Genomic DNA, 25,238 nt, shown 5'->3' with positions numbered 1-25,238 from the left:
TCTTCTGTGAGAAAGGACCACTTTTCTCTTTTTCACCTCCGTCACTAGGTTGTATTGCAGTTGCTCTCTGTGCATCACCGAATTCATTGTTGCTGGGCAGGTGCCTGTTTGGTTAATCCTGTGGGATGGCGGCCGTCAACCCGTGGGCCTCCTGGGGTGAGTCCAAATCCGGTTTCTTCTGGGCCTTCCCAGCAGTGACTTGCTGAAGCCAGGGGTTAGAGTTGGGGAGGGGGTGAGGGCCTTTGAGGATTGGAGGGGGGTCTGTCTTGGTACAGAATTAGACCTAAGATTAAAAAAAAGAAAAATTATTTGGTTGTTGGTGAAAGGGTAAACTTAGTGTAAAAGACAGTGTAACTTTTGTTTATTTTCAGTCATCTCCTAAGATGTCTCACTACTTCTAAGAGATTTTCTGGTGACTTGTGGGATTCTTTAGAAGACTGTTTTACATGCAATCAAAATTTCTATACCACTCTTATATTTTTAATTTTATTGTTGTTTTTCACTTATATAGCATTGATTTGTAATTAAAGAGCAATGTGAAATTGTAGTGTGATGTCAGTGGTGTGTTCTCCCTTTAAATGAAGTTTCATGTGTCCATCACTAAAGACATGGATGTTATCTTTCTAATAATATTTTGTAAAAGTTAGGTAACGTTAAACACTTTATCAGATACCTTTTCAGCCATGTAAGGGGTTCTGTTCTTGTTCTGTGGTTATATTATATCTTTAAATTGCCTGACAGTGACCTACCTGTGCATTTCTGGTATAAACCTAGCTTATTACGTTGGGATTTTTCACATGCCTTTGGGCTCTGTTTCTGCCTAGTAGTGAGATAGAGCTCCTCTTCCATTTTGTTGCCTTTAGTTGCCAGAATTGGTGTTACAGTGCCTCTTTTCCTTGTCCTGACCTGATCTTCTGGTGCAGGTGTCCTTACAGATGAGTCCTGGGGGATGGCAGCTGTTGACCCATGGGTGTCCTGGGGTGAGTCAAGAGCCTGTGTCCCCATTGGCCACATTGGCTGCCATGTCGTGGCCTCTCCCAGCAGTGATCTGCCATTGCCATGGATCACAGCCAGTGAACCAGGTGGGTTTTTAGGGCAGGGCGGTTCTGGTCCACCTCTGTCTCTGTGCAGAGCTGGAACAAGGAGGGATCAGAACACTCCTCTGGGGGATAAAATGATGTGACATCTCTAGGACAGAGTGCATGAGAATGAATGTGTGGCCAGTTAGGATTCAGGCCCAGAAAGGCTGAACAGACGCTGCTTCTCAGAGATGGTACCTCAGAGTGAAGGAGGACAGTGCAGGGTTCTCATGTTTAGGCACATTCCTTATCTTCTCAGAGCCTCATTTCCTTCATCAATAACATAAGGCGGTAGGTCTCTTCCTTTGCCCAAGGCGGAGGGCCAGGGTCTGGTTCTCCCTGAACCCCGCAGAAGGAAGGACTTATGTGGTCCCACTTATAGCGGGGAGAGCTACCTCTGTGACTTCACTTTCCTCCCCCAGCTCTGTGCCCTCAAGACACTGCGTGGCGTGTGGAGGAAACTCCCGAGGAAGGGAGGAAGGCTACCGGGCTCCTGACTGCCCAGGTCCAGGTGAGATGGGCTTCTCCTTTTTCCTGAATGGCTGCCCTATTCCCTAAGATGTCCGGATTGTCCCTGACCATCCCAGTCCATGTGATTTCTCAGTTTATATCAGCTAGAGTTTGGGTAGAGAAAGAATCAACCAGAAGTTTGTCACTTTCTGAGTGCAGACAGGGAGAATTCAGTTTTCCATGTCTCAGAGCCTCACTATCCACCAGCCTGTTCCCAGTCCTGACCCGGGCCGTTCTATGTGGGTTGTCTTGGTGGATGAGGGACAACCCCCTTGGCTGGAGCCCCCTCTTCTTTCTTCTTCCCGCCTTCCCTCACATACTCAGTGCCTGATTCAGCTTCATGCTGTCTTGTGAGCTGTGTGCTTGTCAAGAGGGGAACAAGGACAAATCCGAGCCCTTGCCCTGAGGAGCTCCCAGGGTGGTTCACTCAGCTACTGAGGCCTCATGGCCTGTGTGGTGCAGCACATGTAGTTTGGGACACAAGAAGCTTGAGACACTTAGAGAGGCCCCAAGTCCTGGAGGGGTTGAGCCCAGCTGATCCCTTGGGAGGTGGGACAGTCTGCATAGAGGTCAGGGGACACAGAACAGCTGGGGTCCTTTCACTGTGGAAAAGGAGGCTGCCCAGGAGACACGACGCATCTGAGTCAAGAGGTGAAGGAGACACATCAGCCGAATGGGCACGGCCTGGTGAGCAGGGTCTGGCCTATAGCACCAGGGGTGGTGGTGAGGGCACACTGCATGACCAGGGTCTGGGTGAAGACTGACCCCAGTTAGGTGTTAGGCTGGAGAGGCCAGGATGAACTGAGCCAGGTCCTGAGTGCCAACTGCAGAGCCAGGGCTCCATCCTGGTGATAATAAGGAGCCTTAAGTGTTGGGAGCAGGAGGTCCCAGGGCCCACAGTGTGGCTGGAAGGGTGCCCCTGGCATGGGTATGGGGAGAAAGGGGGCTGTGGGAAGCAGGCTGGCATTTCAAGCTTCAGTCTGACCAGGGCCTGGGAGCAAGATCTGAGGTACTAGGGAGCCGAAGCAGGAGGACTTTGTGACTGTAGGGGCATGATGGTGGCTCCTGAGAAAAAAGGATAGCAAAGTTGTGTTGGAGAGGTGTCATCTCCACCTCTACCTCCCTCAGCCATCTCACTCAAGGCAACCACTTCAGAAAAGAAAATTTTTGTGACAGCTTTATTAAAATATTATTCATATACCATAAATCTCAGCTTTTTAAACGGTACAGTTCAGTGGTTTTTACTCTGTTCGCAGACTTGGGCAACCATCACCAGTATCTAATTCTAGAACATTTTCGTCACCTCAAAAAGAAACTGTCCTCATGAGTAGTCACACTCCATTCCCCTACCCCTAGCCCCTGGCAACCACTAATCTGCTTTATGTGTTTGCCTATTCTGGATATTTCCTATAAAGGGAATCATACAATATATGGCCTTTGTGTCTGGCTTCTGTCACTTAGCATGTTTTTGAGGGTCACCTATATTGCAGCATGTATCAGTATTTTATTTCTTTTCATGACTCAGGCAGCCATTTTTAACTTCCTGTTTTCACTTTCTTAGGGTTATATCCATATTTCTACATGAGAGATTTTTTCCCTAGTTTATCAAATTTACATTTACTTTATTGACTCCTTGCTATGCAAAACAAAAAAATAATTTCATTACTGTATTTAGGTCTTTCGTTTCTAAGTTAAAGTAATGAGTCAAGCAAATGAGAGATACTGTGATATAAAAATATTAATAATGTCTCTACTTAACTTTATGTCTCCCCCCAAATTAAAAAAAAATTAACGAAACCTCCCACAGTTTCAAAGCTGACTGGTGAAGTGTATCGTAAGTATGCTGTCCCCCCATGGCAGCGCTACTGTCCCGGGAGGCAGAAGGGCCTGCACCCGGATGATGCAGGGTGGTGGTTGTCTGGCATCAGAACTTGGGGGACTGTGGTGTTCGCTGCTGTTAATAATGTGCGCTCATTTTTACATCCTGTAACAGTCAGCAGTGGAGCTAGGCTAGACTGAAAGATGGGCCCTGAATCAGTCGCTTGGGAACAGAAGTTAGTTGTAATAAAATGCTATGAAGAGGCCCTAATAACCACAGTGCTGCACTCTGCTGTCAATTTATGGGAGGATTTCTGAGAATTATTAGAGTTAACGCTGAGAAAATAAAACAGATAATTAAAATAACACCACCTTCCAATGTCTGAAGAGTTGTGATTTCTGAGAACGTGCCCCTGGCCCCCTCCCCACACTTTGGATTTTTCCCCATGGGAAATGCAAGATTGAATCATGTGAGTTTTGTATTAAGCGAGGTCTTCAGGAACACAAATAAGAGCCCCATATCCCTCTCTCATTCCCTCTAAATTAAGCATTTACTGAAATAAAGCATTCACCTGGTGAAAACGTGCAGTACTGTCATCCCTTGTTATCTGACTAGTCCATGCTTGGAAACATGTTGGATAGTGAAGTTTCAGCCAGCCGGAGCCTAAATCCCATTATTTTGAGGAATAGGGAAAATAATAATAATGTCCCAGCCCATTTAAAAACCCCAGCCAGCCTCCTCAAATATGGAAATTCTCAACCCCCTTTGTAACAGTCCACCACCGATTTCTGCATGATAAACATTGTGCACATAAAACACCAATAATCTAATGCTCTGCACCATCCTTGGTTGTCTTGAGGATGTACACAGTCTAGTTATATTTTCCTTCTTTGCAAAGAGGTTGCACTAAAATTTAATAATGAAATTCTGAAGATGTCAGAGAAGGTGTCTGAATTTCCCCAGGTTCTATGAACAGGCCAACTGTCAGAGAATTCAGGAAATGCAGGAGCAGTTGGATGAGATCCTGTCAGGCAAACAGCTGAGCCCCGGCTCAGTAGCCTCTGCATCTTCCCGCAGACCCTCCCATGACTTAAACGTGTGGCCGATGTGTTAGAAGATTCCATAAGAAGTGCCTTAGAATGCCTAGATAAATTCTTATACGTGTGTACAAAGTGATATGTGCAAGAGTGTTTACAAGAATTTGGGTGAAACCTCTGCAAGATCCTAGCAGATGGTTGTGAAGGCCAGGTTCAGGTAAGGCTTACCCACGGAATGGAAGGGCTCACTCCTCCCTGGGAATGAGGCACTTGTCTGTGCTGCCCCCTCATCTAGAGGGGTCAGGTAACAGTGAAATCTGTGTTTCTCTTCCCAGCCAGGAGGGTCCCTCTTGTCTCCACAGCTGGTGGGACTAGGTGCTCTTCTGTTTCATCTCCAGCCTCGTTTTTGCATTTTCCTTTGCATCCCTGAGGCGTCCCTTAATTGTGGACTCCAACATGGGGGCATATTCAGCTGAACGTCTTTTTTCCTTCCTGTTTGGCAGTCCATGGGCCGTTCTAGGTTGATAATGTCTCCTTCGATTCTGGAAATGTTTTTATTTAAAATTTTATTTTGACAAATTCCATAATTACAGAAAAGTATAAAAATTAAGCACAGTCCCCATCACTCTGAGATAACAGTTGTTAATGTTTTGTCGTATTTGTTTTCCTTTTTTTATGTAGTCCCCAATCACAGTCTCTTCCTACCCTTCTTCAGAACAGCCACTCAGGATGTGTACGCAGCTAGTCCATTTTCATACTCATAAACTACATAGCCATGCCATAGGTAATAATATTCTATATATTTTTAAACAATGCCTTTTCTGTTTGTAGCTTTTCTACAGTTTTCTTTGCACATTTGAGGTCCATCCATATGATAGATACAGGTCAAGTTCATTCCCTTTGCCCCATCAAAGAAGTGTACTCGATTCATCTCTTCTGTGGATAGGCTTGTCAGGCTCTCCTCCCCCCACGATATTTCCTATTTCAACCAAAGCTGTGTGGATGGTCTTGTGGTTTCACTTTGTGCACACATAGAAGTGTTTACGCTTATACCTAGAAGCGTAATTTTGCTGAATTTTAGGGTGTGTGTGTTTTCAATATGACTAGCACTGCCATGTGGCTCTAAGGGGCCAAAGCCACTTGTCACTGCTCTGGGAGAAAGTACCCGTTTCCCACATCTTTGCTACTACTTGACCATATCGAGTCTTTTCAATTTGTGCTTACCTCAAGACCAAAAAGGTGTAGTGTGTTATTTTAATTTGCGTTTCCTTGATTGCTACTGAGGTTGAATTTCTTTTCATGTTGTTATTGGCTATCTGTATTTCCTTCTCTCTCAGTCTCTCCTATCCCTCAATCTCTGTACAAGTCTGGCTTACTGATAGGCATTTTACATGCATTCTGGATCCTGATTCTTTGCCACATGTGAATTATCTTCTCCCAGTCTGTAGTTTGTCTTAACTCTGTGGTGTCTTTTCTCAGTCAAATGTTTTTTGGTATATATTTGCCACACATATCTGTCTTGGTTTGTGGCTAGTGTTTTTGTGTCTTTTTTTAAGAAGTCCTATATTTAAAAAAAAAGTTCCCTCCTGTCCTTCTCCTTTGTATTCTTTTTCTGAGGTCTTCTGTTGGTGGGTGTCCTGATGGACTCCTGTGTGTCTGATCTCATATTCCAGGTGCTTTTCTTGGTAGGGTGTGGGGAGCCCAGCCATCATATTCTCACCCCCACAGAACTCTTTTTGGGCCCTTCTGTTACATGGTAGGCCTCCTGAAGCAATTGCTGCGTCTTCTCTCTCCTTCATAGTCTGAATTCTTTCCCGTTCTCTCAGCCTCTCTTGTATCCTTGTGTCCTATTTTATACCAAGATCTCTCCAAGCTGAGAATTGGAATTACAGCTTATTGAAAGTTGGATGCGGCTGCTGCCTGGATTCTGTGTCCTCTTGGCTGCTGAGTTCAGGCGCTACCTGAGCAGCAGGTGTTCCTCAAGTATCCATGGTTTCTCTGGCATGTCCATGCTTATCAGGACAGCTGTTGAGGCTGTGTTTGAGAGTCCTGCTTTGCTGCACCTCAGCAGGTCTAGTGGTCTTGTTCCCTATTGGCTGGCCTCTCTCCTTGTGTCTGTCTCTGTCTCTCCTGGCCTGGGTGGGCCAGGGTCACCAGGTTGGTTCTGCTTCCAGTTTCCTGGGTATGCAGCTGACTGTCAGACCATGGACTTCTGTCCCCTCTCCCTGTGTTGGGCTGAAGAGGTCTCAACTCCATGTTGCCACTCACCCAGGCAGCCTGAGAACCCACTCGAGTCTGAGAAGGGTCCGGGGAGCTTTGCCTGAGTGTAAGTGCAGGGCTAGTGGTAGTGTTGCCTACAAGACAGGGTGGCTGGTGGGGAGACGGGCAACTGGCAAAGCTGTCCCAAATACAGACCCTCATTTCAGCTGTTTTCAGCCTGACTCTCACGCCTGCCTTCACTGTGTTGTGTAAGCTCAGAGCCTCTCCTGGAGTCCTGCTTCCACTGCCGCATCTGCCAGCGTGGGGCTGGGATCTCTGCTCTGATCTTGGTCAGCCACACTTCCATCTGCTCCCCACCTTGCAGCAATATGTGGAACACCATGTGCCGATGGCCTCTTCACCGGCTGGGATATTTCTTTTACGTTTTTTTTTTTTAAAGAAACTTTTTTCCTTTTACATTTAGGAGATTTTTTTAAACCCAGAGGTGGAACGTGAATCCTGTGTTAGTTTCCTGTTGCTGCTGTAACAGATTACCACAAACTTAGTGACTTAGAACAGCATGAATTTATTCTCTTGTCCTAGGTGCAGAAGTCTAAAATGGGTCTTTGGGGCTGTGTTCCTTCTGGAGGCTCCAGGGGGGAATTGCTTTCTTGGTTTTTCCAGCTTCTAGAGGTGTCTGCCTTTCTTGGCTCATGGCCCCTCCTCCATCTTCAGAGTGCATCACTCCAGCCTCTGCTTCGGTGGTCACATCTTCTCTGACCCTCCTGCCTCCATCTTTCACTTATAAGGACCCTTGTGATTACATTGAGCTCGCCTGGATAATCCAAGATAATGCTATCTCAACATCCTTAATCACAGCACTGCAAAGTCCCTTTGGTCGTATTAAGGTAACAATCACAGGTTCTAGGGATTAGGACATGGACATCTTTGGGGTACCCGTTATTCAGCTGACCGCAGACACCTATATTCACCAGCTTCAGCAACTGTCAGCTTTCATCTTTCTGCCTTTCTTTTCATCTATTCCAATACACAAGTATTTTGTGAAAACAAAATTTTTGGAAAACAAGTATTTAAAGCAAATCTCAGATATTGTTTCACCTGTAGACGCTTCTGTGTGTATATCTAAAAGATGCATACCTTCTGGAAGATAACCACAGTATCTTTTTTACACCCAACAAAAATAACAGTAATCCCTTAGGTTTACCTAATACCCAGTCCATGTTCAGTTTTCTCCACTTGTCCCAAAAATGTCTTTTTACAACTGGCTTGTTCAAATCAATTCAAACAAAGACCACACATTGCATGTGCTTCATGTGCTGAAGAAGCTACGTCAGCTGTCTTGGTTTGCCTGGTTTTACCCTTGGGATGTCATTGGATGAGTTCCTCATCCCTTTGTCTCCTGTAAGCTCGTAGTTGGGCTAGAGGCTGAAATAGATTCAGGTTGTGTCTTTGGCAAGAGTACCTCATGGGTGGTTCTGGGTCCTTCCTCCTGTGTTTCAGCAGTGGGCACAGGCTGTCTGGTTGTCCCATTTTCAGATGATACAATGGATTAATGGGTGCAGGTATTGTCAGCCTCCATCATGAGTTCCCTGTCTGCCTTCCACCAGTGGTTAGCAGTCATTGGTGATCATTGCTGGTGTCTGCTCTTTTATTAGGGTTGCAGAATCACTCTCTAATGATTTCGTTCCTCCTGTGTCTATTAGATGTGGTTCTTCTAGTCCTTTTTAAAAGTGTATGGGGATTCCACTGGGGTCTTGGGAGGAGTGGGAGGTGAGCTCTTGGCTCTGTCCATCAGCTTGACAGCTGCCAGGGTGTAGGTTTGAACCGTGTTGAGTATAGGTGAACTTTGAAGCCATCTAAGTAGATGCTGCTCTCCAGGGAGATTAGGTAGTATGAAATGAGCACAGGTCCAAGGGCATCCTGGGCAGTAAGCACAGCCTCCCAGCTGGGCCCCTGGGTGTGATCACTCTGAAAGTGCATTGAGCTTATGATTTGTGTGCTTTCTGTCCGAATGTTACATTTAAATTAAAAAGTTTGCATTATTCAAAAACATAGCAGCAGCAGCAGCAGCCATTGAGGAAACTGAGGCCTGGGCAGGTCTGTAAGAGGAAAATCTGGAAATTGGCATCAAGTCCAAGGTTGGGGAGGGTTTCACCAAGGCAGCTTGTGATCAGCGGTTTTAAATGCTTTCAGAATAAGGGAATCAGTTCTGATTCCCACTTCTGGAGCAGAATCAGTTCTGTGTTTTAAGCCAGTCGTGTGAAGGTGGAAGGGAGCGGTTCAGACCGACAGAGTAAAAGTCAGTACACTGAAGACATAGCAGCGAGAGCTGGCCCTGACCAGAGTTGATAAGCTGAGTTTATAAGCCATGACTAGCAGGGACAAAAAGGAAGGCTGTGGGAAAGGCTGCATGTGGGTATAAGAGAAGTGAGGTCACAGGCTGTGAAGGGGTGGGTTGAGGTTCACAGGACTCTCAGAGCGGAAATGCGCTGCACTGCACGCACCTCGGCTCAGCAGGTGTGTGTCTTGGGTGGATTTCGCACTGATACGGAGGTAGACCAGAATGCTCCTTGCCAGATGGTGGCGAGGACTGTAGTGCACAGACAGGCCAAGATGGGGGCCTACACCCCATCAGGGGCTGTAGGGTTTGTAGCACCTTACCTGTGACACACAGCTCACTGCCTTCCACCACCACAAGGGAAGGCAGGCCCCCTCCTCACCCTGGAAATGCCACATACCTGAGGCTCATGCCAATGGCTTACAAGGATTGTAAGGGCTGGATTCATTGAAAAAAATCAGACTTGGGTGATAACTCATCTTCCCCTCTAGCTGTGCAGTGAGTATTCCTGGTTGTATTTTTCCTAAAAACATAGCTTGAACTTTCTAAAACTCAAATGCTTTTGACGGCAACTGTAACTGATTCTCCTTGGCCTGGGCTGCTCTGCTAAATCCTGTCTGACTCTTAGCTCCAGTCTTTGGGATGGAGATGATCTGGGAATGGAAACGTCCCTGCTGTGGCCAGGAAGACAGCCTGTGAATGTTCACATCACTCTTCAGGTCCCAGCTCCACATGCTGAGCAAAGGTTCCAACCCCAAGGTCTCTGGTCTGTGACCAGTGCTTACCATCTGTGTCCATCCTGGTCCTGGCCTTATTAAGTGTCTGTATCTCCAGAGAAGAAGGGGGCATTGCCCTGGTGGGACTCGTGTCCACACTAGCCAGTGTTACTAGAGTTGGGCAGACATCTCAGGAGAGACCTGCTCATCTTTGTTGTGGTTACTGTGGGCCCAGGTATCTAATTCCCTAAGACTGTATTCCCAAATGCAGGGCCCTGGGTGGCTCCCAGTGAGACCTGACCAACATCAGTCAGAATATTGAACATACCCAGTTCCTCTATGTCCTGTCTCCTCCCAGGGATGTCACCCTCACTCCATCCCCAGAAAACATTGCAGGGGGTGGCCCCAGGCTGAGGTGGAACATGTGTGCTCTTTTAGGAACCAGTGACCTTCAAGGACGTGGCTGTGGACTTCACCCAAGAAGAGTGGGGGCAGCTGGACCCTGTTCAGAGGACCCTGTACCGGGATGTGATGCTGGAGACCTATGGGCACCTGCTCTCTGTGGGTAAGGCGGGTGCTGCCCAAGTAAATGGAGCTATTCCCATTGCAGTACTGTCTGCTACTCCGTGTTAAAGCTCATGGGGGCCTCAGGAGGGCTGAGATGATCTTGAGCCCTGAGGTTCAAGGATGAAATTCCTCATGCTTATGAGGCATGAAGTGGGAGGAACCGTACTTATACTGCCCAAGGGAGAAGTCAGAGAGGAACAGGCAATGGAAGCTCACAAGCCCACGTTTTTCCTTTGCATGCAGGGAATCAGATCCCCAAGCCTGAGGTCATCTCCCTGTTGGAGCAAGGAGAAGAGCCATGGTCGGTGGAGCAAGCATATCCTCAAAGCACTTGTCCAGGTGAGAGCAGGCTCCAGGAGGGAGTGAGGAACTTTCCCCCCAGCCCTCCTTGTTTGAGAAATGGGCTGAGGCCAGGAGGAGTTACCCTCCTCAGGGACCTTCACAATTTCCTCTAAGAGCTTTATCCCTTGTATGACTCTTTTGCTGCTCTTGATCTAGAGCAAAGATGCCCATCCTATTAACAAGGTAACAGTTTTTGTATGCTACACTTTTGCTCCTCACTATCCACTCTCCTGATGCCTCTCATATTCTCTGCTGTCCCCTTCTCTAAGATGACTTCTTATTCACTTACCTGCTTTTTAATTATTCCTTAATTCCTTTATTGCCAAATTTGTAGCCTGTAGCCACAGATTCTTCTTTTAAAAAATAGGTTTTTTATATAGGTAATATATTCGTATGTTCAGAAAACTCAAAGTTACATAAAATGTGTAAGCTGAAAAATCTTTTTTATACTCCTTGCCCTTATCCACATTATTCTTAACCACCCCCCACACACACAGAGTGGAGATGCACACACACACACAGCACACACATACACACAGTGCACACAGGTAACCATTTATCTTTTACTTTTAATTTTTGGGATATTCTCTTAGTGGTTGCCCTGGGGATTATAATTAACATCTTAATTATAACAGTCTAGTTTGGATAAATACCAATTTAATTTTGATAGTATACAGAAACTTTGATTCTATATAGCTCTGTTCTCCGTTTATGCTGTTATTGTCACAAATTATATCTAGACATTGTGTGTCCCTCAACATAGATTTATACTTATTGGTTTATTTAGTTGTCTTTTAAATCAGGAAAAAAAAGAGTTACAAACAAAAAAAAATGCGTTTATACAGTCTTGTTATATTTACCTATGTAGTTATCTTTAATGGTATTCTGTATATCTAGTTACTGTCTAGTGTCCTTTCATTTCAACCTAACAACTCCCTTAAGCATTTCTTATAAGGCAGGTTTGCTAGCAGCAAACTCTCTCAGGTTTTGTTTATCTGGGAATGTCTTGATTTCTCCTTCATTTTTTTTTTTTTTAAGATTTTATTTTTTCCTTTTTCTCCCCAAAGCCAGTACATAGTTGTATATTCTTTGTTGTGGGTCCTTCTAGTTGTGGTATGTGGGATGCTGCCTCAGTGTGGCTTGATGAGCAGTGCCATGTCCGCGCCCAGGATTCGAACCAACGAAACACTGGGCCGCCTGCAGCAGAGCGCGTGAACTTAACCACTCGGCCACGGGGCCAGCCCCGATTTCTCCTTCATTTTTGAAGGATGGTTTTGCCAGATATAGAATTTGTGATTGACAGTTTTCTTCTTTCTGGCCTCTATGGTTTCTGATGAGAAATAAGCTGTTAGTCTTTTGGTGAAGTTCCCTTGCATGTGATGAGTTGCTTCTCTCTTGCTGCTTTTGGGATTCTCTCTTTGGCTGTGGCTTTTGACAGCTTAATTATGATGTGTATGCATGTGGCTGTCTAGATTCCCAGGAATATGTCAGAACTTTTCAAACCCCCATGGACGTTTCACTCTTCAGCTTTTTCCTTTCATCTTTTTGGTTTGTGTGTTGTTCACCCCAACTGTTTTCCATCATCTCAGACAGCAGCAAATTTAAAACATTGCCTGTAAATGTTTGACAGATACCTGCTCCTTAGAGGCTTTTAGCACTGTGCGAGTGCCCAACAAGCCTTTTGAGTAGGATCTTGCAGGGAACCACTAAGCAGGTCCAGTAATGACTGTTCTTTGCGAATGAGGCTTTGAAAAAGCTCCAAGCTTTGTCAGCTCCCTCTAGCACCAGAAATATGGGCTGTTATTTTCCAAGGATTTTGCTGAGTTAGGGAGCCAGGGATAGAACTAGGGTAAGTTAAAATGCCACAAAGCTCACTGTTCTTACTTAAATTAAGCTGTTTTTTTTAAATAGACTCTCCCTAGGTTGCTGCAAGGCTTTGGTTAATTTATAGAATTCTGGAAAAATAGATTCTGACAGTTTTCACATCTTTTTGGTTTTATGGAGCAGTGAAATTTCAGAGGTCCTTGTTTTGCCATTTTCACTGACCTCTTGCTCCAGGTGATCACTTTCAGTAATTTCTGTTATATGTTTCCAGAGTTTCTTTATGCAACTACAAGGATTTAGGAATATGTAGTTACTTTTCACCTTTCCAAAAGTAGATTAGGGTACATACTGTTCTGGTTGTTCTGGTAAATCCTTGCTGGTTTTAACAGTGTACTCTTCTGAAATCCTGAAGGTGGACATCTTCCCATTCATTCTAATGAAGTGGGCTTTTGTGGATTCTAACCAGTTGCCCCCTATTCAGATGTGAAACCTTCCTCCAGAGGCTCATGAATTCCTGTAATTTTAACTCTCCCACCTCAGTGCTGACTATTCTAAGTCACCATCCTGAGCCCTGTGATTCTGCCACCTCCAACCTTACTCTTCCACCATCCTGCAAATCATCTCAACTGTCTCCTTGTTCTTGATAGAACCAAGAATCTTGTCTCTTCCTTCTAGATTATGTTTCCCCATCTTCCTGGTGTATATCCCTGGTACCAGGCTTCCATGAGTCCCCAAAGCTGGAAATTGAGAAGTTATCTTGATTTCCTGCTCTTTCCTCTCCAAGAAGTAATCTTTCTTCTAATTCTTGAGATGTTCTTCCTTTGAAATGTCAGCTATATCATTCAGCTTTTACCAACCTCACTCTCAGGTTCCCTTGTTCATAAACTTCCAGCTTAAATTGATGAGTAAATTCTTGTTATTAGCTAACTCAAGTGTTATTTCTAGATTTATCTCCCTGAAATCTCCCATTATGAGATCTCTGTCAGTAAACCTGCCGTGATTAGAATTGCCTTTTTGGGGCCAGCCCAGTGTCGCAGCAATTAAGTTTGCACGTTCTGCTTTGGCGGCCTGGGGTTTGCCGGTTTGGATCCCGGGCATGGACCTACACACCGCTTGTCAAGCACAATTGTGGCAAGCATCCCACATATAAAGAAGAGGACGATGGGCATGGATGTTAGCTCAGGGCCAGTCTTCCTCAGCAAAAAGAGGAAGATTGGCAGCAGATGTTAGTTCAGGGCTAATCTTTCAAAAAAGAAATGCCTTTTAAATAACTCTGACCAGATTTGAAGACCTTCCAGTTTTTTCTATTATTTTTCTCATTTTCTGACTAGTTCTGCAGTTTACTCAGCTGGCATCTATCATGTCCTGTTTACATATCAGTCACATTACGCATGCCTTTGCTCAGACTAGCAGTCTGTCTGCATTCAAGCCATGTTTGAAGGCTTACTTCATGTCGTTTCTTTTGTGTGAACCCTTCCTTGATTGCTTCCGTCAGTGCTGATCTCCTTTTCCCACCTCCCAGCCACTTAGCATCTACAGCCTCAGTGGTATATTGTGTATATTGTTCATAACTGTTTGGTATGTCCTCTTATCAGATAGATTCTAACTTCCAGCTGGGAGACTGTACTTTCTTGTCTCTGGTGCTGGACTATTCAGGCCACAAGTACTGAGTGAGTATAAAGTTGGACAAGAATTGTTCATTTGATCAGTGAGTTGGTCAGCTACCATTTTTTAAAGTTTCTACTGGAAGGATTCAAAAGCTATATGAAGATCATTCCCTAACTTCTAGGAGCTAATCTTGAAATTGGTAATAAATGCCAGTTCTTGAGCTGAATAGAGCCTTTGTTGTAAGGGACTTGGGTAGTAAAATGGGCAAATGGTGCATAGTGAAGAGAGAAAAACCTAGAGAAAGAGGACAAGGGTCTAGGTCTTGTTGAGTCCTGGGGCTTTAGACCCTGTAGTAGGCTGAATAATGACCCCCTTCCTCCCAAGTGTTCCCCATCCTAATCCCTGGAACTTGTGAATATGCTACTTTATATGACAAAAGGGACTTTTAAGATGTGAAGAAATTAAGGATCTTGAGATGGAGAGTTCATTTTTGGAATATCTAGGTGGGCCCATTGTAATCACAAGGTCCTTAAAAGAGTGAGGCAGAAGCGTCCGAGACACAGAGAGGAGATGTGATTGACAGAAGCAGAGATTGGAGTGATATGCTTTGAAGACAGAGGAAGGAGCAACAAGCCAAAGCATGCAGGCAGCTTCCAGAAGCAGGAAAAGGCGAGGATACTGATCTTCCCTAGAGCTTCCAGAGGGAAGCTACCTTGATTTTAGCTTGGTGAAAACTATTTGGACTTCTGACTTCCAGAACTGTAAGATAATTTGTGTTATTTTAAGCCACTGCAGGTGTTGTGATTTGTTATAGCAGTAATAGAAAACTAATACAGACTTCTTCAGTTGTTGGAAGACTGCTCCTTCAGCAGGTAGCTTCCATATATTGAATTTGCCAGTCATTTCATGTATTCACAATCTCACTTAATCATCAGAAAAGTCCTCTAAGGATAGTGGCAGAGCCAATGTTTAAATACAGATTATCAGGCTATAATTCCTGTGTCTGTTTCATCACAATATGCTGTCTTTCAAGTCTGTCTCCTGTGTCATTGCTCTACAATTGATTCTCTAGTCATTAGAACAATTGTAACTTTAGAGATATCCTAAAACCATGATAATTTTTTGCCCTTTGGGGTGATGAATTTTGTGTCATTGACTGAACTTTGTGGAATAGGAAGTAATGTGAATGCCTGTTATCCTAGAAAACATCCTGGCATGAAGGCTCTGTTGGTGATACTTTCCCTTAACCCACCTCCTCCTTTTCCTGGCAGGTTTCAAAATAGGGGAGCAAGAAGGATTTTATAACAGAAATGCATTAGGACAATTTAATAATTTAAACAGTGGTTGCTCATCTATCTTTTAAGCCATTGAATATTTCTTATTTTTCACCTTAATAGCACTCAGTGTGTCCTTTTGTCAGGGATCCCCAGACCAGCCTGAGCTTCAGTGATTCACTAGAGGAACTCACAGAGCTCGGGAGTCATTATGCTCAGGGGGTTTATTACAGGGAGAGGATACACAGCACCATCAGCAGAGGGAAAAGATGCATGGAGCTAAGTTTAGAGGAAGCAAAGAGCAGCTGTCAGTAGTGCTTTCCCAGAGGGCATGCAGAGGACATACTTAATTCCTTCAGCAGTGAGCTGTGATGGCATGTGTGAAGAGTCATCTACTGGGAAGCTTGTCGGAGCCTAGGAGTCCAGGGTGTTTACTGGAGTTGGTCACCCAGGCACTGACTGCAGGTACTCCAGAACCTAGAGGAAAACAGGTCGTCACCTAAATGACACTGTTTGCACAAACTCTGTAGAGAAATTGGTACAGTGTGCTTCAGGGCCTCAAGCATGCAGAACACTTACCAGCCAAACCATTCCAAGACCTCAGTTCCTAGGAGTTGGCCACAGGCCGATCAGCAAACAGGCCTTGTTGGGAATGTGCAAAGTTTGAGCATCTCAGGCTTCCTGCATGCCCTTATTCTGGTCCTCATTTTCCTGGGAAAAACACTCCTTCCTGGGTTTTACTAGTTTTCAGGACACACTTTGTACCCTGGTTAACTGTTTTTGTTCACATTTCACTGTTCTCTCTTCCCTGTGGTGACCTTTCTCTGGGTCACGAGTCACTTGAACACAAGTTCACACTTGTCTTTTCAGTAATATGGACAACAAATCACACGTTTTCCACACTATTCTTAGAAGTTCTTTCTCTATGCTCTCATGGTTTTTTTTCTGTTTATTTCAGAATGGATGAGAATTCTTGAAAGCAAAGTGTTGATCCCAACACAGAGCATTTTTGAAGAACAATCCCATAGCATGAAGTTGGAAAGGTACATATGGGATGATCCTTGGTTCTCTAGGTTAGAAGTGTTGGGATGTAGAGACCAATTAGAAATGTACCACATGAACCAGAGTACAGCCATGAGGCAAATGGTCTTCATGCAAAAGCAAGTATTGTCTCAGAGAGGCTCTGAGTTCTGTCAACTTGGGGCAGAGTGTAACCAGAGCTTTGTCCCATCTCCGAGAGTTTCTCAAATAGAACACTTCTATAAGCCTGATACAAATGCTGAAAGCTGGAGATGTAACTCAGCCATAATGTATGCAGATAAGATTACCTGTGAAAATAATGATTATGACAAAGCCTTCTACCAGTCAGTGCAACCTATCCACCCTGCAAGGGTGCAAATTGGGGATAATCTTTTCAAATGTACTGATGCTGTTCAGTCTTTCAATCATATACTACATTTTGGTGATCATAAGGGAAGTCATAGAGGAGAAAAACTCTATGAATATAAGGAATGCCATCAAATCTTTAACCAAAGCCCACAATTTAATGAACATCCAAGACTTCATATTGGAGAAAACCAGTATGATTACAAAGAATTTGAGAATATCTTTTACTTCTCGTCCTTTATGGAACATCAAAAAGTTGGTACTATAGAGAAAGCTTATAAATACAATGAATGGGAGAAAGTCTTTGGGTATGACTCATTCCTTACTCAACATACAAGCACTTACACTGCAGAGAAACCCTATGAATATAATGAATGTGGGACATCTTTCATCTGGAGCTCTTACCTTATCCAACATAAGAAAACTCATACCGGAGAGAAACCCTATGAATGTGATAAATGTGGGAAAGTTTTTAGGAATCGTTCAGCCCTTACTAAACATGAACGGACTCACACTGGAATAAAACCCTACGAATGTAATAAATGTGGGAAAGCCTTCAGCTGGAATTCTCATCTTATTGTACATAAGAGAATTCATACAGGAGAGAAACCTTATGTATGTAATGAATGTGGGAAATCTTTCAACTGGAACTCTCATCTCATTGGACATCAGAGAACTCACACTGGAGAGAAACCTTTTGAATGTACTGAATGTGGAAAATCTTTCAGCTGGAGCTCCCATCTTATTGCCCATATGAGAATGCATACTGGAGAGAAGCCCTTTAAATGTGATGAATGTGAAAAGGCTTTTAGGGATTACTCAGCCCTGAGTAAACATGAAAGAACTCACTCTGGAGCAAAACCATATAAATGTACTGAATGTGGAAAATCTTTCAGCTGGAGTTCCCATCTTATTGCTCATCAGAGAACTCACACAGGAGAGAAACCCTATAACTGTCAGGAATGTGGCAAAGCATTCAGAGAACGCTCAGCTCTCACTAAACACGAAATAATTCATTCTGGAATTAAGCCTTATGAATGTAATAAATGTGGAAAATCTTGCAGTCAGATGGCTCACCTTGTTAGACATCAAAGGACTCATACTGGAGAAAAGCCCTATGAATGCAATAAATGTGGAAAATCCTTCAGCCAGAGCTGTCACCTTGTTGCTCATCGGAGAATTCACACTGGTGAGAAACCCTATAAATGTAATCAATGTGAAAGATCCTTTAACTGTAGCTCTCACCTTATTGCACACCGGAGAACTCATACGGGAGAGAAACCATATAGATGTAATGAATGTGGGAAAGCATTTAATGAGAGTTCTTCCCTTATTGTACATCTGAGAAATCATACTGGAGAAAAACCCTACAAATGTAATCATTGTGAGAAAGCTTTCTGTAAGAATTCTTCTCTTATTATTCATCAGAGAATGCATAGTGGAGAGAAACGCTTTATATGCAGCGACTGCGGAAAAGCCTTTAGTGGTCACTCAGCCCTACTTCAACACCAGAGAAATCACAGTGAAGAGAAACTCTGTGAATTGAATTGATGAGAGACTTTTCTTTTGTTGTACATTTTATAATACATTGAAGGAAATCCCTATCAGTATAATCAAGAGAAATTTATTAGTAAGAGTTTAGTAAGACTTCTCCCCTTATTATTGAATAGAAAATATCTTCTTAGAAGAAACCTGTGAATGAAAAGAATAGGGAAAAGCTTTCAGCAGTTATGTAGCCCTTATTTAACAACAAATTATTACAGTGAAGAAAACTTGAAACTCCCCTCATGGTCCACTGGGAATCCTACTTGAGTAACATGAACATGGGAAATGAGACATCTTTTAGTAAGAGATCTCGACAACTTGTGGATCAGAGGGTATAGTTAAGGGAAAAACCTTATACTAGGAAAAGTGTTTCAACTGGAAATACACTTTTGCATCAAGCTGGAGTGTTGGATGGGAATCTTTATAATAACATTTTGTGCATAATTATGGAAATACAGATTTTGCTATTATAAGGGGAGGGTCTGAGTGCCCTTTAAGGAATAGAATATGGAATACTAAATCTGAATTTAAGAAAAAAGTAGTATTGAATGGGATATTTACTGTTGATCAAGATTAACCTTAGAAAAGATTAGTAAATGAGATTAGTAATGGTGGAAAGGTTATTGCCTAGAAGAATGAGACTGATGTTTTGAAACAAAAGGTGATACGTATTAACCCTGTGTGTCAGTGACCCTGGTTTACTCATTACTGCATTGTTGGACAATTAGTTTGTAATTTGTTTTAGGCAATCACCATAAGTTATAATTATGGACACTGCATCAATATACATAACATGAAGGAATAAGGAGGAGACAGAATTGTATATACATATCTACTATACCATCTAAAAAAATGTATATGGATAAGGACTGGAAAGACCCATGGAGAAATTAACCCAGTTAATTTGATTTTTTTTTAAGTGTCACAAACCTAGCACTTAGCGTGTGCTAGGCTTTGTTTTCAATGCTTTTCAACTATTAACTTGTTCAATCCCCTTAATTCTATGAGCTAGATACTATTATTATCCCAGTTTTACAAATAGAGAAACTGAGGCAGAGATGTTGTGAAACCTACCTAAGGACACACAGCTAGAAAGGTTTGGAGCTGGGATTGTCTCCAGAGTTCATGTTTTTAACTACTACGTTATGCTGCCTCTCCAGTGATTTTTTTCCCTAATGTTTTTTTCTTTTATTCAGTGTTTCTATAGTAGATATTTGATAATAAAAATCGAGAAATTCCTAAACAACAAGAAATAAAGTTACCTGGCTTTCTGTCCTGAAGGATTTCTGGTAACATGAGAGCTAAGATCCCTTTAGAATATGAAGTCTGGACTGGACATTCAGAACCACTGCATTTTCTGGGACCTGAGTTTGCTAGAATTTCACCACCCACAACCCTGAGGATTACAGCATAGCAGGGGCTGGGGGACTCACTGGAGGTTTTGGGCAAGTCTGAGGAATGCCCTTGATGGGTTTAGAATGCCTCTCAGGGGGCAGAGGGCAAGAGACACTACTGCACATGGGAGCACCTTTTCTCAAGGTCTCCCTTGAATTCAGTGTTTATATTTTCTTTATATTCTACAGATGAAAAGATTGCTTGATAGAAGGGAGGATTCAGAAGGGAATCTAGTCCATCACATAAGAGTGAGGAAGTCTCTCTGAGTGCTCACAGGGGGAAGGGAGCAAGAGGGGTAGGAGGACTTTGGACGCTTCTCTCCAGTTCACACGTATTTCCTGCATTTCCCTAAACAAGGGCTATAATTAGGGGCAACAATCCTTCCTGGATAGGCTTCAAGGGTATTGGTTAGAAATCTAGGTACAAAAGATTCATCAGGTTCTCGAGGGGTCCATAACTCCCTAGTGGTTGAGAACCAGTGGCCTACTCGTATCATGGGAAGGCTGTGTTCACCATGTGACTCCTGTGGCTGGAGCTCAGATAGGTATGTAGTATCTGATTCCCTACTTTTCAGGGCTTAATGCATAGTCATCACCCAATAAATGTTGCAGGAGTAAATTAGTTGAATGGATTTCTCATGTGATTTGTGCCAAAACCCTTGGAGAGAATAGAGTTAGCAGTATTAGCGCTGTAAGAGAAAGCGGCCTAATGTATCAAGTCATACTGCCAGTATACAGATACTGTATTTTAATACCCAAAGACACACATTGAGTGAATCCAGAGTCTCTGATTTAGGGACTCAGGGATTTCATAAATCATACACAATATTCCACAAGCATCCTGGTAAGTTATTCTATAACTATATATTACCAAGCCTAATATCTCTTAAGAACTGTTTCTAAAAGGGCCTGCTGTGGCGCAGTTCACATCACGAGTTGAGAAAATCCCAGACTTCTTCCTCTTGGATTCCCTGCCCCTTCATCCCCTATCATACACAGCCTTTATACACAATGTGCCCTTGATGTCCACAACTCCCAGGTCCCCTCTTAGCTTGCTATTCTACATTGACATGGCTCAGGTCATTGTCCTTTTTGACCTCACCTTCCACCCCTCTCCAACTCTGAAAGTTTCTGCTGGGCCCAGCTGGAACTCTCTTTTAGCCATAAGCTCCCTTTTCACCTCCTTGCTGTGACTGAAACTTGGGTCTCCCCTGTGCCTGGGGTCTCTTACTCTTCCAACGGGTGGCTGCTTTCTCTCCTACTCTTCTCATTTGCTGCCTCTTGATTGTTGCCGTTCCCTTCTCTAAAACAGCCCCGACTCTTGACTCTCGTGGTACCAGACTATCATTTCAGGCTCCCCTTGCTGCAGTCATCTATCAACAGGTCATTCATCCACATATGAAAGATTTCAGCTCCTGCCTCATTGCATATAAAATCACCCCCATCATACTTCTTCCTGATTCCACTGTCCACGTAGTTGATCTTCCTGTGTCCTGACCTCACAGTTCTTTGACCTTTCTGCTCATGGTTTTGTCAACCACTCTGCCACAACCAGGCACTCCCATTGTCATCCCTAGGACCATTCCATTACCAGTGACTGGAACCTCCACCATCTGTTTTAAGCATGTCTTCCTAAGCTAGTTGGCTATTTAGTACCAAGATTCCAACAGTGCCTTGATTGAACCTTCCCTCATGCTCAGCGCCATCAGATGACTTTGCTTCCTATTTCCCTGAGAAAATAGAAGCAATCAGCAGAGGCCTTCCAAACACCTCTCCACCTCCATCCACCTTCCAGTGCCAGTGCCTTCCTGCCTTCCAGTGCCTGTATATGACCTGGCTGGGTTGGCACCAGAGCCTGTCCCCTCTCCACTACTCAAGGACATTGCTCCAGCAAGTTCCCCTATCTTGCATCATCTGCTTTTCTCTGTTTACTGGATTATTCCCATCAACATGCAAACATGCTTAAAAAAAAAAAAAAAAAAACTCTTGATACCACGTGCCCTTCTAGCTCCTGCATCATTTCTCTGCTTTGTTTTAGAAAGCAAAACTTCTCAAGAGTTGTCTGTTCTTGCTGTCTCCACTTCCTTTCCATTTTTACTTGAACCTGCTTCAAACCTACCTCCTGGCTACCAGATGACTTCCACATTGCTAAATCCACTCAATTGTTTTTGCTTCTTGTCAGCAGCATTTCATTTATTTTTGGTGAGGAAGGTTGGCCTTGAGCTAACATCTATGCCCATCTTCCTCTATTTTTTTGTATGTGGGACACTGCCACAGCATGGCTTGGTGAGTAGGTCTGCACCTGGAATCTGAATCTGAGAACCCAGACCACTGAAGTAGAGCGTGGTGAACTTCACTATTGCGACTGGGATGGCCCCAGAAGCATTTTAGATAACAGATCATTTCCTCCATGAAACATGTTCTTCACCTGGCTTTCAGGACTTGCCTCCTGCTTCTGGCCTTCCTTTCAGGCCCCCTTTGGTGTTTCCTCCCACCTGCATTACCTCTTACAGTCAGGCGGCCCATTTCCTATCTGCTCACACTCTCGATCTCATCCAGTCTCAAGCCTTTAAACATCACTAATATGCTGATAACTTTCCTTTTAAGGCTAGTTTGATGAGTTTTGAAAAAAAGGTCTACATCCTTTTAACCAGCACTACAATCAAAATAGAATATTTTCACTTCTTCAAAAAGTTCCTTCATGTCTATTTGCAGTTAATTCCACCTGCCTGTCTGCTTTGTCACTACGTATTAGAATTTTTTCAAGTTTTATACAGACTCATACAGATTCTCTTCCTCCACTATCTTTTGTATCCCAATTCTTACGCTTAACATAATGTTTTTTGAGGCTCATCTGTGTTGCAGCATGATCAGTAGATTACTCCTTTTTCCGCTGAGTAGTGCTCCATGATGTGGATGTGCTCTGTTAGTCATCCTGTTCACCTCTTGATGGACATTGTTTCCAGTTCTTGGCTGCTGTAAACATAGCTACCATGGACATTCTTCTACAAGGCTTGTTGTGTATACAAGTTTCCCGTTATCTTGGATAAAAACCTGGGGGTAGAAGAACTGGGTTGTATGGTAAGTGTAGTTTAACTTCCTAAGACTGTCTATGGGCCTTTTAATCTGACATTTTTAATCTTTTACATCCCAGGAAATTTCTGTTGTTTTTTAATATTTCATCCTTTCCATTTAAAAAAGTTTCTGTTTTTAGGCCACTGTTATTCAGATGTTAGCATGTCTGTCATTTGTATTTCTTAACTTTTATGTTTCTAATTCCTTTTCCTTTCTTATTTTTGTCTGATCATTTCCTCAGCTGCTCTTCCAGTTTGCTAACTTCTCAGCTGTCCATTTTTCTACATATTTCCTCTGTTGTGTCTTCATTTCAACAATTGTTTTACATACTGAATATTTCCACTTGGTTCTTTTATTCATTATTCTCGTTTCCTATTGCTAATACCATGCCCTGTCTCTTTAAATGTATTTAATAGACTATTTAAAAATTTTGGCCCATCTGTTCTAATATATCTCCTTCTAATGGAATCTGTAATCCAATGTGTTGTTTTTTTCCTTCTGAAAGAGTTATGCTAAGAAAATTGCTTCTTACCTTGGCCAGAGACTGCATTTCCCTTGGGGTCATGGGCTGCTCCATCAGTTGTTATGCATACATGTGACAGGATCAGTTCCTGGTCCCTATAAACCCCATTAGTTCAGGGATGGGGGAATGGATCCTGGGATGGGGAGGTTGAAGCATCAGAAAGCCAGTCAATGACTCTTCATCCCACAAGATAACTCCTTGGAATATTATTCATCAGCCCGGGGCTTTGAGGAGGCAGGGTGGAGAAACATATGCCTGAGATAAGAGGGTCTCCGCCTGTTTCCCTGCTACGTCTAAGCACAGGCTACTGCCCTGCTTGACTGCACTCCCCAGGAAGCCTGACCAGAGGTTGGGTTACTGCAGCTGTGGGGAGAGACTGTCTGTTGTTCCAAGACAAAGGCAAGGGAGAAGCAACAGCAAACTCCAGAAGTTCCTTTTCTATTTTATTCTTACAGCTGAGCTGTGCTGCCTCCTGTCCCAGCCACCCAGCCCAGCACACTAGTTCAAATCAAGTATCAACCCAGGTCTTTCCAACAGTTTCTGGTATTCCCTGATGTGGGTTTATCTCAAGTACGACCTGTGGTTGAGCTGGCTTGTAGGAACCAGACTTGGAATGTCAGTTGTGAATCTTGAGTGGATTGTCTCAACATGAAGTCTGTGGAAAGGTCTTGAGACCACATCTCTTATCCTGTCAACATCTCCACAGGGGCAGCACACAACACAGGCAGCTCCAAGGCCAACAGGCCCTATTTAAAATGGTGGACCTCCCATCCTTGGTTCCCTTACCCATACTACTCCTGTAGTTTACACATTCATAACACACATCAGCTTCAAGCACACTGTACAGTCAACTTACTATTTCCTTTTATTGCCTGTCTTACTCTTAACTAGACACAAGCTCCACGAGGAGAGGGTTTTCATTGTTTAGTGCAGTACCCAGGACCTGGAAGAGTGCCTGACACACAGCAGGTTCTCAACAACTATCTGTTGGATAAATGGCCAAAACAGCATTAGGGTTATTCCCAAAGCACCAAACTCAGACTCTAAACACCCTCCCATGTTATGATGACAATGGAAGACTAATAGACTCCAGGGAGGACAACCCAGACCAAAGGGAAGATCTTGGGGGTGGATCTGTGCAGAGCATATAGACGGGACAATGGGTGAGATTGATCTGGGGTTTGGATGATTGGAAAGACAAGCCTCCATGCTTAAGAACTTCCTGGGTGCTGTGCTTGCTCCATTTTACTTACTGGAGGTTCCTGTCCAGTGAAAAAACTGGCTGGACTAGGAGGCCGTGAACTCATTCTTTTGGAGCTTAGAGTAAACTGGGTGGGGACTGCCAAATGGCCACTTAGTGCCTCAGTGGATCTTCCAGTGCCTCACCACTGCCAGGGGGTGTAAACACCCCAAATAGAGGGTAGAGAGATCTTCCACAATTGACATTTTATGTAAATGCAGGCAAGTCTTTTAAGGTCATGATATAAACAGCCCAGTTACTCACAATCATCCTAACTCTAGAGATCCTCATTTCCAGTACACTTATGGGACTAAGCTCATTCAGACATAAGTTGCGTATGTACTAGCTATTACAGAGCATAACCCATTTCACCATTAGAAACAGTGAAAGGGATATGGGGCGGGGGGAAGGGTAGTGATTGCCACGCTCTTTCAGAAATCAGCTCTGAGGACAGTGATGACCCATAGTTGATGCCACTGGGCACTGACTGCACTTCACGGCTGCAACTTGGGGAAAGTTACAAATGCAGAACAGAAACAGGTGAATCTGAAGTGTGGATGACTACATTTGTGTCACCATGACAGGGAAAGAGTGCACTGGAAAACAGCGCATGTGCTTGTTCGTTCGTTTGTGCATTTAGCAAACCCTCCTGGAGGCCTGATGTATGTGGAGCCCTGGGCTGGGCTCTGTGATGCCCTCAAGGAGCCACAGTCCCACAGGTGAGGTATTGGGTACATCACT

The 25,238-nt window shown here is 43.7% G+C and overlaps 1 protein-coding gene across 1 annotated transcript; it reads left to right on the top strand.

Moving 5' to 3' along the window:
- Positions 1-17: 17 nt before the first annotated feature.
- ZNF606 (zinc finger protein 606) lies at positions 18-18,240 on the top strand. The gene is given in 7 exon segments (XM_014865560.3): positions 18-156; positions 924-1,082; positions 1,502-1,590; positions 10,158-10,284; positions 10,530-10,625; positions 16,293-18,055; positions 18,058-18,240. Coding segments are annotated over 7 exon segments (2,307 nt in total). The 5' UTR covers positions 18-125; the 3' UTR covers positions 18,100-18,240.
- The last annotated feature ends 6,998 nt before the right edge of the window (positions 18,241-25,238 follow it).

This window comes from Equus asinus, chromosome 26 (assembly GCF_041296235.1).
Source record: "Equus asinus isolate D_3611 breed Donkey chromosome 26, EquAss-T2T_v2, whole genome shotgun sequence".
In the NCBI taxonomy this organism is placed as follows: domain Eukaryota; kingdom Metazoa; phylum Chordata; class Mammalia; order Perissodactyla; family Equidae; genus Equus; species Equus asinus.
The sequence above is the reverse complement of the archived record's forward strand: the minus strand, read 5'-3'. Positions and strand labels throughout refer to the sequence as shown.